This window comes from Phascolarctos cinereus, unplaced genomic scaffold (genome assembly GCF_003287225.1).
Source record: "Phascolarctos cinereus isolate Bilbo 61053 unplaced genomic scaffold, phaCin_HiC Scaffold_3;HRSCAF=262, whole genome shotgun sequence".
In the NCBI taxonomy this organism is placed as follows: domain Eukaryota; kingdom Metazoa; phylum Chordata; class Mammalia; order Diprotodontia; family Phascolarctidae; genus Phascolarctos; species Phascolarctos cinereus.
In genome coordinates, this window is record NW_027555736.1 from 102,953,485 (window position 1) to 102,969,738 (window position 16,254).

The window sequence follows — 16,254 nt, forward strand, 5'->3', positions numbered from 1 at the left end:
GGTATAACAACATAAATGTTTTACTCCTTATAGGATATCATATTACCAAGTTTTCCTGTGCATGTTCTCCTTTTCCCTTTCCTTCTATATCTCCCTTTCACTCTTGATTTCTGTCATTCTCTATTTTCTTCTGTCTTTCTCTCCCTCTTGTTTTCTCTCCCTTTCCATCTTGCTTTCTTTCCTTCTCCTGTTTTTTTTCTTCTCCTTCCCTCTACCCCCATTTTCTTTCCTCCCTCACCTTCTTTTCTTTCATTCCTCTCCCTTCTGGGTATGCTGCTCAGCTGATCTCCTGGGCATCACTCCCAGGTACCAATTTTTGGGCAAAATCTCTTCAGGGCTACCTGCTAGTTATCTAAACACCACTCTTAATTCTGTTAGCATGTAGTGACTAGAAAGCCTCTCCCTAATAAATGTAGTCTGATAGCTCTTGAGTCGTACCAAGAGATTATAATTTACTCCTTATCTAACAAAAGTGAAGAGTGTTCTCAGTTTAGAAAGAAGTCTTTTATTCTAAAATCTGTGTCTGGGTTTAAATATTAAACTTCCTTTTCCCCCAGACAATAATTTGCTTAAGGGCAAGAAATATCCAGGGTCCTCTCTAGCTTGGAAAATAGATGAATGTGATCTCAGAATAAAATGTAAATGAAAGAGACACCATCCACATGGCTTGTATTTCTGTCTTTATTTTGTATATTTATCAGCAGCAAAAATCCCCTAGTTTTGTGATTGCATTTTGGCCACAGTGAAACATCATTGTCTTCTACTTAGCTGAAAGAACAGAAGCCAACAGAATGGAAATGACTTATTTAAGGTTATACAAAGAACAAATATTAGAGTCAGGACCAGCACACAGGTTTTTTGCCTCATAGGTTAACCCTCATGATACTTTGGGTATATAATGCTTCCTGAATCCATCCAGTAAGTCTTATTGCAAGTAGTGGTCAAAAGCTAGCTGTCCATCACTCTACCTCTTCAGAAATCTGCTTTTATACTCTGTTAAGGTATTAGCACCACCTAGTGGAGGGCATACTGACCTAAGAGATCAAAGCCCTGGATTTAAAATCCCAATTCTATTAGTAGTGAATTCTAGGCATGAAACAAATTTGCTTTTATATGGGGGTCTAGAGTGTAGAGTTGGAAGAAACTTTAGATATACTATTTTCCAATCCCTTCTTTTTACAGATGAGAAAATTGAAGCCTACAGAAGTTAAGTTATTTATCAAATATCATACAAACAGGAAATAACAGAGCAGGATTTTAACCTATGTGGTCTGATTCAAAATCTAATGATCTGTCTATTACAATGGCTATAACATGTTGCCTCTCTTTTGACTTGCTTATTCCCCAGGAGTACACATATCTGGGTTAGGATGTACATGGGGCATAGGAAAGGAACATAAATTCATAAGAGTAAATATGAGAGACTTGAAATCTTTGGAGGTGAAAATCAAACAAAAAAAACACTCCTTGTGTTTGATCATATCTCTTTTTATTAGATCAATCTTTTTGAGAAATGTAGTCTAGTGGATTGAGAGCAAGATTTGGAGTTAGTAAAAATTTGGGTTTGAATTCTCCCTCAGATACTGACTAACTGTGTGACTTTGGAAAAGTAACTTAATAAATTCTCCCCAGCTTCAGTTTCCTTACTTGTGAAATGAGGATAATAACAATACAATAACAGTACATCCTGAGGTTGTTGGGAAGATTAAATGAGTTTATGTGTAAAAGATAACTTTGTAAACCTTAAAGTGCTATATAAATATATGTCAGTTGAGGTTGTAATGGTATTTGTTATTTTCCCGGGTCCTTTCAGTGGTCAGTTTCCAACATCCAACCCAAGAGTAATTGATGCTTAAACATTTAGAACATAGGTGATTTTTTAAAAAAGGATGACGTGATCTCCTGTTCTTCCAGGAGAACTAGTGATGGGAATGACCAAACTCTTGAATAAAATCCTCTCCCTTTCCTTCTTGTCAATGAAGCAAAAGAGAAGAAACTGCAAGCTATAGCTTTTAAGGGGATCAAATCCCAAAGCTTTGCTCTGTGGAAAATTCAGAGGGTGGCTATGTCATCCCATAGTCTACTCCTAGTACCGCTGACTCATTTGAAGTTCTGTCAGACAGTCATCCACCTCTCTGCTGTCCCCTTTTCTTATCTTGACCTTCTGTGTTCCTTACCTGAACACATTCATCTCCTTCATTTACAGAGACAGGAGTGCCTAATAGGAAGAGAACCCAAACAGAAACCAAGAAACCTCACTCTTTATTAACTGATTGTGTGGCCTAATCTGTCATATCACCTCTTTATGCCTCAGTTTTGATACATTGAAAAAGAGTACTGGGTTTAGAGTCAAGGGACCTAGGTTCCAGTCTTAGCTCTGTCATTTAGTATCTCAGTTTCCTCATCTGTAAAATTAGGTGGGGTTACCCTAGACGATCTTTGAGGTCTCTTTCAGTTTTTAAGCTATGAGACTACAATAATATTTATCTTGCCCAGTTCCTGAGATTATAGAGTGAGATAAGAATGTGTAGCAGCTTTGAGGGATGTTAAAAGCATTGCAAAATGTCAGATATGTTCTAGCTGCCACTCCCGCACTATTTCCAATATGCTAACTGAGACCTGTGAACACTTGGGGGTTCTTTCATAAGAAAGACAAACAGACAAACAAAGCCAGACGTGTATTCAGTGGTGTCATAGGAAATGTCCTTTTTGACCTGAGTAGCATCAGAAGTGGGATTTGAAATGGATTTTTGAAAGCTAAAGAAACCTCTCATCCCATTACTAGGTGACTTTAGAATGGGTACTTTGCAGTTGCCCAGGTTCAGCTATTAGCTGATCACCGGTCCTGTGGCTCCCAGTGGGTAGCAGTTAGACAATTTGGACCCACAAAATTTACCTTTGAAACACTGGCACTTATCTTTCTCCTTTCCTCATCTCATGCTCTGGTAACATTATGTCAGTCCCTTGTCTGAGGTCTGGAAAGAGAACGCTGTGATTAATTTAAGTAATTCTCAGAGAAATACAAGTCATAACAGCCAGCAAATGTATTATTTTGACCAAGTGAGTGTGTATTATTTAAGGAGATGAGCTATTTCATTATAACTTCATCACACTTTCAAAGTGGAGGCATCCCAGGCTTATGTTAGAAGGACCATTTGTGCATATACCTATCAAACCCAGGAATTTGCATGTTTGGAAAAGAATAAACCACAACTTTTATGCTTAGTTTCCTTTGTTTTGTTTTTATCTTTTTTTTTTTTTGGCTAGTCAGTGGGGTTAAGTGACGTGCCCAGGGTTACACAGCTAGAAGTGTTATGTGTTTGAGGCCGGATTTGAACTCAGGTCCTGCTGAATCCAAGGCTAGTACTCTATTCACCTAGCTGCCCTGTTTTGTTTTAATCTTACCATGCCATTAGAGGGAACCATAAAAGACTGAGGCTAAATTGATGGATAGCCAAGAAATTAGACGATGAGGAAAGAGAACTTTAATATTTGCTTGGGGTACTCCAGACAACTGAGATAGATAATAGGGAAACAGATAAAAGGGGGGGGAAAGCCTCTACCCTTGATCAGCTTCCATTCCCCCAGGGCTGTATAACAGATAAACAGATAAGTAAATGCCAGACGATGTGAGGAAATGGAGAACACTAGCAACTAGAGGAATCAGGAGGAGATTCTAGGAGGAGATGCCACCTGACTTTGAGTGTTGAATGAAGCTAAAACTACTGAGAGGAGAGAGTGAATTTGGGACCTGGAGAATGTCTGTGCAAATATGAGGAGATAGAGAGATTACTGCCAAGTTGGAGGAACACCAGGTTGGCCAGTTTGATTGGAATATCATGTGGTTCTGGAAGTAAGGTGTAAAAAGACAGGAAAACTAGGTAGCAGTCAGATTGTGAAGATATTTAAATGCTAATTTGAAGGGGTTAGACTTTATGGGCAGGGAGTCAAGAACCAATGAAGGTTTTGAACTTCTCTGACTAAATGGCCCACTGTCTGAGCCCCACTGCATGCTTTTGAAGAGCAGCAAATTCCCTCCATCTCCACCCCAAACTAAACCTTCAATTTTGGCACAAAATGTATGGATTTCTAATGATTTGACTTCTGTAGGGGCATTCGCTCCCCAAATTTAGTTTGAGCAAATGTAAACCTACTTTTCAACAACCTTGCAAATAAGTGAGGGATGCAAAAGAGCTCAAAAAAATTGTTGGAGAATATTTTTCATTGGAACTGTATGTGAACATTGTAGATAAAAATCACATCCTATGTTATTTATCTTTGTTTCTCTGAGTACATAGAAAGGTGCTTTGTCCCAAGAAGAACCTTAATAAATACTTGCTGGTTGATTGATTGAGAGGAAAGCAATTTCAGTATGGAGATGAATTAAATTTAGATATCAGAAATAACTTCCTAACACTCTCAAGGCCATGAAGTAGATAATGGAATTTGTGACCAAGACTGTAGCATTCCTTTTTTTTTTTGGGGGGGGGTCAAGGCTATGAGGTGAAGTGACTTGCCCAGGGTCACACAGCTAGTAAGTGCCAAGTATCTGAGGCCAAATTTGAACTCAGGTCTTCCTGAATCCAGGGCCAGTGCTCTATCCACTGCACCATCTAGCTGGCCCAGCATTCCATTTTCTGAAGTTTTGTTTATTTTTTAGTTTTAAGGAAAGGCTGGGGAGTTATCTTTTTGTATTTACTTGATGATATCCCCACAGAGAATCAGGGGGAATAACATGAGGGTCTTCTTGCCTATTTCCCTCTGATCCAATGAACTGTTAGAAAGTATTTGCTGTCATAGGACAGGGACTGAAGAGGTAATAGGAAAATGTACCTCAGGAAATCAGTAAACCTTGGGATGTGTGATCTATCTCCTCCTTGCCCATACTTTCCAGAACACTATCCTAGAAGAAAAAAAGAGTTTGAGGAGATCACTCCTACTTGGGAAACATTATTGCATAAATAAGTATTGTAAGTGAGACAGAAATGAAAATTATAGAGGCATTGCCTTTTTGGAGTTTATAGTCTAGTGAGAATTATCATTCAAATTTAAATTTCTATTAGTGCTTTAAGTTTTATAAAGTACTTTCCTCAAAATGACCTTCTGATGTAGTTAGTACTGGTATTACTTTGCTTATTTTATAAATGAAGAAACTGATGCTGAGAAGTGAGGTGACTCTCACATGGGCACAAACTAGTAGGTGTCAGAAACAAGATTCAAACCCAGTCTCTGTCTCCAAATTGTTTTACATAAAACACATGGAAAAATAACTATTTCCACTGAATTCAGCAAGCATTGGTTGGGTCTCCACTTTGTAAAAGGCCCTGTGTTAGGATATGAAGGCAAAGTGAAAGACAATTCCTGATCTCAAGGAGCCTGAGGCAGTGCCTACTTACAAAAACTGAGGTGAGGAATAGGAGAAAATAATCTAGAAAAGTCCAGTAAATATTCCATAGGAGATAATAATAGTGACCATAATAATATTTATATAGTATTTTAAGGTTTACAAAGTGCTTTGCATATGTAATCTCCTTTGAGCCTCACAAAAACCTTGTGACATAAATATTATTATTCCCATTGTACAGATGAGGAAACTGATGCTGAGAGAGATTAGGGGAAAGAGAGAGGGAAGTAAAGAGGATAATACAAGAAAATATAATATAAGAAACACTGTGAAAATTTCATAGTAGAGTTCCATTGTACCTAGAAGATACTAACTCTCTGTTGAATGACTATATGATGTAAGAGTGATATGAGTTCAGAAAGAGAAAGCATTTTTTTACCTACTATGTTCTAGGCGCTGTGCTAAGTAGTAGGGATAAAAAAGAAAGCAACAGACAATCCTTCGCACTCAAGGTGCAAGGTGCTCACAGTCTAATTGGTCTGGCAACATTTGAAAAGGTTGCCTATTATGCAAATTATAAGTCTATACATAATATATGTAAGTAGATAGGTAAGACACTAAATAGATTTATTTCATTTAAGTTTGCTGGCTATATCTTAGAGAACAAAGACATGAGAACAAAGATATTTTCATGGTTATTAAAAGCAACCAGCTAAACTGCCCTCCCTATTTTTCTCATATAGTATTTAACATCTTCATGATGACCCACCTCAGGGGAAAAGTTGTTATCTAGCTGTGCTTAGGATAGCTCAACCTTCTCTCATTTTATCTTTTCTTTTCCCCTTCCTCTCAGCCTTTTTCCTCTCAAATTTACTCTATGTAAGCCTTTTGAGCAAGCTCCATATTTGTGCTTGGCAAATAAATCATGGTGATTGATTCTCCCAAGTCCTACTCATTTGAGAAAGCATTTTTCAAGTTGTTTAATAAGATATCCAAATTATACCTAAGCTCCCTTCCCCCTTCCCCCATTACTTTAGTGCCCATCCCTACAACCACATCAGAAGAAATGTTTGATTAACACTCCTTCAATTAATTAATATTTTGCATATATGCAAAAGAGAGACTATTTGCAATCACAGTGGCTATTAAAGGATTTCTTATTAGACTGCAGACTCATTTTATTTTCCAGACCTATGGAACAACTTGAAGGAGGATTGTCAGAGACAGTGGAGCTCCTTATTCTCATGTCTCTTTTTTCTCCTCTTTCCAGGATATGCATGTTATCAGCACAGATGAGAATCAAGTGTTTGCAGCAGTGCAGGAATGGAACCAAAACGACACCTACAATCTTTACATCTCAGACACACGTGGCGTCTACTTCACTCTGGCTCTGGAGAATGTCCAGAGTAACCGAGGGCCTGAGGGTAACATCATGATTGACCTCTATGAGGTATGTCACATCTGGTAGACTCATCTCTTAAGGAAAGGCCTTATATACCTATTGGAAATAGTGATTTTTCATCTTTTTCCCCCAATAGTAGTTACTTCCACAGCCCTTTTACATTACAGCAATACCAGAATGCTTATGTTGTTGTTCAGTTGGTGAGATGTGTCTGACTCTCCATGACCATATCACAGCAATACTGTCCATGTTTTTGTTTGTTTGTTTGTTTTGCTTATGGCAAAGAGACTGTAGTGGTTTGCCATTTCCTTCTGTAGTGGATTAAGGCGAACAGAAATTAAATGACTTGCCTAGGGTCACATAGCTACTAATGTCTGAGGCCAGATTTGAACTTGGGTCTCCTTGACTCTAGGCCCAGTGCACTATCCACTGAGCCACTGGCTGCCAAGAATATTTATACATGTACATTAATTAATTACTAATAATATTAGGAATATGCAGAGGATTTTAAAAGGGTCCAAAGAAGACAACAAAAAATAATTCTGTATACTTGAGATTCCTAATAAGGGGACCCTCAAAGGAAAGCCTAGGAGAATTAAGATTACTTAGCCTGGAACAGCACACATAAAAAGAGTTGAAAGAACTAGGGATGTGTATCTTAGAAAAGAAAACTTTTATAGGCCATGTTTTCAGAGAGGTAATGTAGTGCGAAAGAAAGACTGTTAACATTGAGACCAGGAAGACATTATTCACACTTATTGGCCATACAGCTATGGGTTGTTTCTACCAGTTGATCTACTGGTGTCCTATGCAGCTGTCTAAGATGAGAATTTTTAGAGGAAGTGCCATTCAGTTAGTAAAGGGACTTTCCACACCTAGTAGTTTCCTATAAAAATGATATCTACAGTCTAGTTCTATTTTTATGTTTTAGTTACTTGGAGACCTATTATTTGGAAGGAGTACAGTACTTCTCTACAGCAATAGAGGGCTAGGATTAATGGGTGAGAGCTGAAGGGAGGCAGACTAAGATTCGTATTAAGAAAGAACTTTCTAAAAATCACAACTGTAAAATAAAGGAATGGCCAGCTTTATCAGGTTGTGAGGTGGGCTGCTGGCATGGTCATAAACCCAGGTATCAGAATGGTACAGTGACTGACCCAGCATAGTCAAGGGAAATGAAAGGTTTACTTAGCTTGTAAAAATACAGTTGTCAAACACAGAAACAAGAATACATGTTGATAGTAATGGTTCTGCTTTTGGTTTTGGTTCAGCTAAACCGATAAGTTGAGCACCAAGAAGTTGCCTTTTCTCTCCTTTTCACCGTGAAAACAACACTCAGTTGGTAGCCTTTGCAGCCTTCATGGAGTGGAGAATACATCGAGTCTGACAAAATGGGAAGTTGTGTCTTGATGGGGGCTTTTAATGGGATCGGGGGATACACCAAAGAACATGTCATCAGTGCTCACTTCCTAATTGGCCAAGTAAGATTTGAAAAGGTCACCTTTTATGTAAATTGTGTCTTTTATACCTGAAATTAAGAAAACTTTAAGCTCTAGATGCATATGTTGGAAGGCATCCATTGGCATCCGATAATTCCTCTATGGCTTGTTCTGCTACTGTTTTTTTCTCGTAGTACAGGGACTTTCTGATTGGAATCCAGTCTGCTCTGTAGTGCCTACTTCCTGCCTTGTAATGTCTATAGTCCTGACTATAACCTATCATAGTTAAATATAAAATATTTAAAGCAGAAGTCTTGTCTATTGAGGATATGATAGAGTCTTTATATGGTAGATTATTTTGATCCATATTACTCTAAAGCCTATATATTCATCCTATGTAATTGTTTTCCTAACCTCCAGTCATGCATTTCCAACTACCTACTGGGCATTTCAAACTAATATCTCATATGCATGCCAATTCAGTACATCAAAAATAGAACCCAATATCTCTTCCCTTAATCTACCTACCTCTCCTCTGAACTTCCTTATTACTGTCAAAGTCACTATCATACTTCCAGTTATCCAGGTTTCCATTTTCCCTGACTTGTTCTCCCTCTCTTCAGATATCCGAATTGTTGTTAATGTAATAACTACCTCTTCTATATTTCTCATATCCATGTCCTTATTCTCATGACTATCGCCCCCATTCGGGCCTCCATCACTTCCCATCTGGACTAATTCAACAGTCTCCTAACTGGCTAATTTCTAGTCTTACTCTTTTCCAAACTGTCTTCTGTATAGCTCCAAAGTGATTTTTCTAAAGACAAAAATCTAATCATATCATGTCTCTGCTCAGTAAACTCCTATGGTGCCCTATTTCCTTTAGAATAAAATGGCAATTCCTCTGTTTAGCCTTTCAAGCCATTTACAGCCTGGCCCTTTACTACCCTTCTAGCCCTATTATGTATTACTCCCTTCCTCACACTCTATGATCTGGTCAAACAGGTCTTACTTTTCCTCTCCAATGATATGCTTTCCATTTCCATGCTTTTGTACAGGCTTCCTCCAAGATATTAAGATGCAGAGGTGAGGAGGGAGTATGTTCATATCTCTTAAAACTGAACTCAAGTATCATGCTATGTTGTTTTTTCAGTCATTTTCAATTGTGTCCAACTCTTTGTGGCCAAATTTGTTTTGTTTTGAGTTTTTTTAAAATCTGTTTTTGACAAAGATACTGGTACCATTTCCTTTTCCAGCTTGTTGTACTGAGGCTAACAGGGTTAAGCATCTTGCCTAGGGTTACCCAGTTAGTCTGAGGCCAGACTTGATCTCAGGAAGATGAGTCTTCCTGATTCTAGGATTGACACTCTATCCACTGTTTCACCTAGCTGTCACCCTCTACATGAGGCCTTTTCAAATGCCCCGCCTCCAGCTATTAATGCCCTCACTCCCTGAAAATGTCTTGCATTACAAACGCACACACACATACATACCCACATACACACACCCACCCACGTATATATAATATACATATAGATCTAAATATATGCATATATAGTGACACACTATATATGTACATATTATCTCCTTTAATGGAATTTAAATTCCTTGAGGGCAGAGACTGTTTAACTTTTGTCTTTGTGTCAGCATTGTCTTGCACAGTCTCTGACACATAGTAAGTGCTTGATAAATTTTCCTTGGTTTATTGATTACTGCATTCAGTGGGAGGTTGGATTATATGGCCCCAAATTTTCCTTCCAAAGTCTGCTTCTATTATTCTAAATATGTATGAAGGATGATAAAGTTGACAGGTGTTCTCCACTTCTCCAGACAATAATGTAAAGAGAGATTCCCTTAAATTGCAGCAAAGGAGACTAAAGTTAAACAAAAAGAACTTCCTGATTGAATAACTTCCCTGGGTAATTTTAGCCCTCTCTGTTGGATAAGAATTTTGATGACCTAGTAAATAACTTTTCCTCCAATTTCTTACTCTGTAAAACAAAAAAAAAAAAACCTCTAAATGAGAGGACATCAGAGTCTGTTAGAATCCACTGTAGCTGCAATTGCTTTTGGTTCCCCAAATTGACCAAGATTCAAAATCCAAAGATGTGTGAGCTGTCAGCATCACAGAAAGTCCACCCAAGATCTTGACTCTAACTATTATTTCTATTAATCTAAGGCACAGCCATTTGGAAGGAAAGTTATTCATTACTGAATGAGGTTTAGGCAGTTTTTAGAAGGCCTGCCCTTTGTGAGAAAGGAATTGCAGTATTCTGTAATGAAGAATTTAAAACTTCACTCATAATTTGGTGAAACTCCATCTTCCATCTCCTTCCTACTTCACAGTCCTAAATCTAATTCATCCCATAAAAGTGACTCATTGGTCAGAGAGCAACATATGTGATCAGCAAGGTAAATGATGTAAGATTTGTGTTTTGTTTGCCTTGGGATGGCTAGGGGTCATGTTGGGAAACAAGAGGACCAGGATTAACCTGAAGTATCAGGTCCCATAAAGCCATATATTTTTATCTCTTTTTGCCGTTTGACTTGTTGCTACAAATCCTTATAATGCCCTACACATTTTTCCATCTCTCTTACCTTTGTTATAAGTTCAAGAAATTTTCTTCTAGCAGCCTTGGAGACCTTAAGGAAGCACATGTTTAGGAGCACTTTATGGAGGACCTGTTACTGGGAAAGGGGTAAAGGAAACAGGGGATTTCTCTCTTCTGCCTCCCACTGACTAGGCATCTAGACATAACTTGCCCAAAGGGAGACACCCCATTCAAAAGGTCATTTATTCATTAGTTCAATGTACAAATGAGAGAGCAGAGTTACTCAAGGGAAGAAGCAGCTTTGAGGAATGAGACTCTGGAAGCAGAGAAGAGGGTTATGGAGAAGAGTAGATGCTGATAACTTAGCAAAATACCTAGCAGAGACACTGCCCCAAGGGAAGATGTATGAGAGCTCTATGAAGAGAGAAGGAATTTCTAGGTCCTTTAGTACCAGGAGTTGTGAGTTGCCAATTATATTTCATATACATGTTTCTCATTAACACTAAATTCTGAATTAATAACTACTTTTCTTATGCTTTCTATGTGTCTGTGGGGAAAATATGCCCCAGGTTTATACTTTAGAGCTGCCATTTTTACCATGTCATCTCAGTGAATGCCTTTGCTAAGAGTCAATTGAGTGTACTGGCTGGCTGTTGATGAAGAGCACAGTACTGGGGTCTCATGAACTGAGTAACTTCCTCCATTGACTCTAAGGCAGAGGTTATTCTTCTGGGGATTCATTGCTATTGTGTTAAGTGTGCTTTTGGAAAGTAGCTAAGATGCTATGCAGCCATTTCAGTAAAATATATACTTCAAGAGCCAACATGAATTTTGATGAAAATTATATTAGAATCTCATAATACGTTAGAGAAAACATTCATAATGTCCACAATCAATTTTTATACACTGTTTTAAGAATGTTAACACTATATAAGTAATTCTAGACTTTGCCATTTTTTTCCTTCTCATTTTCCAGGTAATCTAGTATCTTAAAGACCATATCAAGAATTCTGGAATGTGAAGGATATAGCTTCAAATTTATATTTTCAGTATCTTATCTTAGTAACATTTTCTAATTTTTAATAATAAAATCCATTTGTATAGTTTAACTATGAGTAGAGATCCCCTCATTTTGAATTTATATTTTAAATATACTTGCAAATACACATACACACATACATAGATATATATTTGTATATGTATGCATACATATACACACACTGTTCTTCATATTGATAATAATTACCCTCCATTTTTTCCACCAATGATCAAGTATTTGAGATGGCAATATCTTGCCTCTAGAGTTTCTTGGGATGTAGAAATTCTAGCACCATATGTTCGTGTACTCAGCCCTGCTTTTCCCCATGAGTATTAACTATACAGCCTATGTGCCCCAATCTCTTCCCCGTTGATTTTCAGGCTACTTTTCCTCTTCCCTCTCTACCTCTCTTCCCCCTTACCCTAATTCCTCAGGTCAGCATGGAAACATTTTTCTGGGTTTTTGCTTATTTTCTGAGAGACCCAGAGTCCATTTTAATTGGCCCCAAGATGATGTGAAGTTTGACAGGTTTAGACAAGATTGACTTTGAATTGTCCTGTTGTTAGGAAGCTATTCAAGATGCTCACTGTAAAATTCAAATGTTTGTCCTGGATACAGAATGAGGAGGGGCAGAGATCAAGGTGGCCCTCAGACACAGTTCAAACTTTTTGTGTTCCTGTCAGGATTCCCATATGGGTTGGTCTGGCCATTGGCTGCCTATAGATAGACTGCTGCTTCCTGTTATCAATAGTCTGGGCAGTGGTTTGACTGCATTATGTGAAAGTATCCAGTATCCTGGGATGTGGGACTGGGGGTAATGAAAGAAGGCTTTGTTTTATTTTACTGACAGTTTCAGGAACCTGGATTGAAATTGACGTGATCAGACTAGTGGTGCCGTATCTGCTGATTACCTAGATGGAAAGAATATTGGCTGACACTGAACCTGGCACAAATGTTCCCTTAAATCTGATTGTTCTGGCTGGAAAGGAGCTGAAAGCTGTCCAGAGAGAATCTCTCACCTGAATTGCTATGAATGATGAGTGCTTAGTGATAAATGGAAAGTAAGGGAATCCATAGATGAATTAATAAGGGGCAAGGAAAATGAAGCTTCAGTGGTGTGGGTTAAAAGGTGAAAGCATAAAGGATATATCAGTCAAACCTAGGAGAAATAAATAAAAGAGGCAATCTGGGTTTGTAGGACTTTGCAGGAATACTGGTTTGATTAGATTTTACTGAGCTGTTTCTATAGAAGGGAATTTCTTTAGGGTGTGTGTGTGTGTGTGTGTGTGTGTGTGTATGTAAAGAGAGAGAGAGAAAGAAAAGAAGGAAGGAAGAAGGAAGGAAGAAGGAAGGAAGAAAGAAAGAAAGAAAGAAAGAAAGAAAGAAAGAAAGAAAGAAAGAAAGAAAGAAAGAAAGAAAGAAAGAAAGAAAGAAAGAAAGAAAGAAAGGAAAAGAAAATCATTTAGCATGGTGCAATAAATTGAAGGAAAAACTCAGATTCTCAAAGACCTGGGCTCGTGTCCTGATTTTGACACAAAATGTCTGTATGACCCTGAATAGGTAATTTAATTAGCAGATGCTACTGTATAATGGTAGAGGGAATTTCTTCATTGATAATCTCCTAATCCAATGATATTACAAGTTCAATCCAATCTTTGTTATAGTTGGCAATGGATCTTATTTTACTTGATGCTGGTTCTTTGTGATTTCTGAAGAGAGTAGCGTGTTATCCATTAAAACTATATTTTTTCTTCTCAGCCAATACCCTGAGATCCTTCCAATATCACTTTCAATGATGTACTGGAATTTGATATGAATTCCAACCAACAGTAGACATCATCCCTTGAGTAGTAGTCACTGGGATTCCAAACAGAACTAATTAGGAGACAGCACCCAGGCACCACCTTCAAAGGCAATATGAGAGGGAGACAACACTAGGACTAAGTACCTTTGGTAAAGTCATCTTTTCATCATTTCTTGCTCCGTAGTCCACTCTTTATGCTAAGAAGACTCTTAGACTTTTAAGAAGACACTCTTCATAGTTTTAAAATATGAGCAATCCAAGATTATTAAAGAACAGTAGCTAGATCTGACTTAGAGCTTTATTGGGATAGGGACCATATTTGTTTACACTATACATAGTACATACTTCTTGTATCTCCAGCACCTAGTACAGTGTATGGTACATGGTTGGTGCTTAATAAATGCTTAATGCTAAATGATTAAGAATTGTTTGTTAAATTGAATTGATTCTGCCTAGTTAGTGATGGATTAAGGAGATGGGGCACAGCCTTAGAATTTACATGAAACGGAAGGAAAGTACCTGAGAATGTATCAAAAAGGGTGAAGGAAATTATCTTGGGAATCATTCACTCAGCAAACGTTTATTAATTGCTGCTTCTGTATGGAGCACTTAGGCTCAGCATTGGGGGAAATGCAAAGATTAATTCAGACATTGCTACTACCCTTATGGAGCTTCTGTTATATAGATGAGTCTACAAATCAGATTATACTAGTTGCGTAAGAAGAGTATTGAGTCCTATGAGATGAGCCAATGGAGAGATTCTTCAGAATATATAGAATGTTTCGTGAATTTGCATATAAATGCAAACGCATTTGCATTTAGGAACTATCAGTATTGTGTGCTTTCATTTGGTCAATACCATTCTAACATTCTAACTGTGAGGGATACATTGAATAGGCAGCAGATAGACATGTTACGTAATTTTATCCATTGGACTAAGAGATCTCTGAAAACTGATGCCCCTTGGCTCCTGTCCCCTGGAGCAGGAATACCAAATGATAAGTTTCTGCAACCACTGAAAGGAGTGGATAATAGAGGGGCCTGTCCAGCGGAGCCAGTGCAGATAGGACTGTGATGTGTGTGTCCGTGATGCATGTCTCCTGGTATGTTTGCATTGGTGTGAATGATGAGTAGTGATTTGACAGGACTGGAGAATATCCACATTCCTTTGGGAAAAGAAGATTAATTAATGATGATAAAGAACACTATAGTATAATAGACAGTGACAGTTGGCCCAGCAAGGATGAAAATGGTTGTGATCATGCTGAAGCCACCTGCTTGGTGTACAAATCTTATGCAAGGCAATGCTAGGGTAAGAAAAAACATATGAAACCAGGAAATGGTGTATATGCACGTATGTGCACAAGGCATGTGGCGTGTGTTGTCAAACAAAATGCAAACTTTGTATTTTGCAAAATGAAACCATATAGACATGATACCTAAACTCCAATTAATCTAATTCAGTCAAATATTAATGATTACCCCCCCCATGATATCTCCTTGCTAAAAGCTAGAGAATACAAAGAGAACACACCATAGTAGCTGCCCTCTAGGTTCTTATAGTGTGGTGGGAAGAAACACAGCTGATATATTCCAACGTAAGTTTGAAAAAATTAGAACATGAGGAGGTATTCAGAAGATTTGCAAACAGAAAAAAAAAAAACTATTTCCTAGGAAGTCTTTTCTCCTCTGCCCATCTGTTAGTATTCTCTCCCTCCTCAAGTTGTAATTATTAATTATTTGCGTAAATAGTTTTTACACAGATAATCAGAACACAAAGACTGCAAACTCCTAAAGGGGAAGGAAATGTTTTATTTTTGTCTTTTTCTTTGTATCCCCAGTGCTCCAGCACAGTGCCTTGTAGTAAGAAATGCTATATAAACATTGATTAAATTTATTGGAGTGAACTAAGAGGGAACCAAAGAGGTAGAGGTTGTTAAAATGTTGATTGCTTTAAAGAAAGGCTATGAGTCATAGCTCAAGATACAACATAGAAAAGATGAAAAACACGTTTATTATCGGATATCTAAGTTTGACTTCATCATTTAAGGCTGACATCTTGTTGGTATGTCAATGTCATTTTTGGACAGTAGCAGAGGGGATTTAGGTGAAATTATAAGCTCAGGGATTCTCTGAAAGAAGAGCAGCACTAGGGATCTGTGGTTTTAAGTTTGGCTATTTATAGTCTCTAATACTAAGCCTGTCCCTAGATATTCCTGTGCTTTCTCGATGAAAATAGTCCATCTTCAAATCCCCAAATAAATTACACCAATTGAAGTGTTACCTTATTTGGTATTAATCATGGGATATCCTCTCCCTGCCATTTTCTGAGTCACATCAAATACTGACTTGGATTTTTTTTAATTCAGTTCCCAGCAAAATTCATTGAGAGGAAAGGTAGTTTCTTTCATTTAGCAGAGACAGAAATAGGCAAAAATCTTTGGCTATGCAAGTCCAACAATGAGGTTGAATCAGAGGTCAGGTTAGATAAAATGGGAAAGCATTTCCCCATGAGAAGGTGACCCCATCCTCTATGAGGTTAAGTCTTCTTATCTTGGTACCTATCTTCTGGGTAGCATGGCAAAAGAAACATTGTGCTCCTCATACCACTTTTTTTCCCACTCCAAACCCATTGATATTGCTATCGGAAAAGGACTGTTTCCTAATGAAATAT

The 16,254-nt window shown here is 37.8% G+C and overlaps 1 protein-coding gene across 1 annotated transcript in view; it reads left to right on the plus strand.

Moving 5' to 3' along the window:
- The window catches only part of SORCS1 (sortilin related VPS10 domain containing receptor 1), a 705,676-nt gene that overhangs the window by 549,131 nt on the left and 140,291 nt on the right, over positions 1 to 16,254 (plus strand). Inside the window, 1 exon segment of the mRNA XM_078151070.1 lies at positions 6,615 to 6,794. Coding sequence (XP_078007196.1) covers positions 6,615 to 6,794 — 180 coding nt within the window.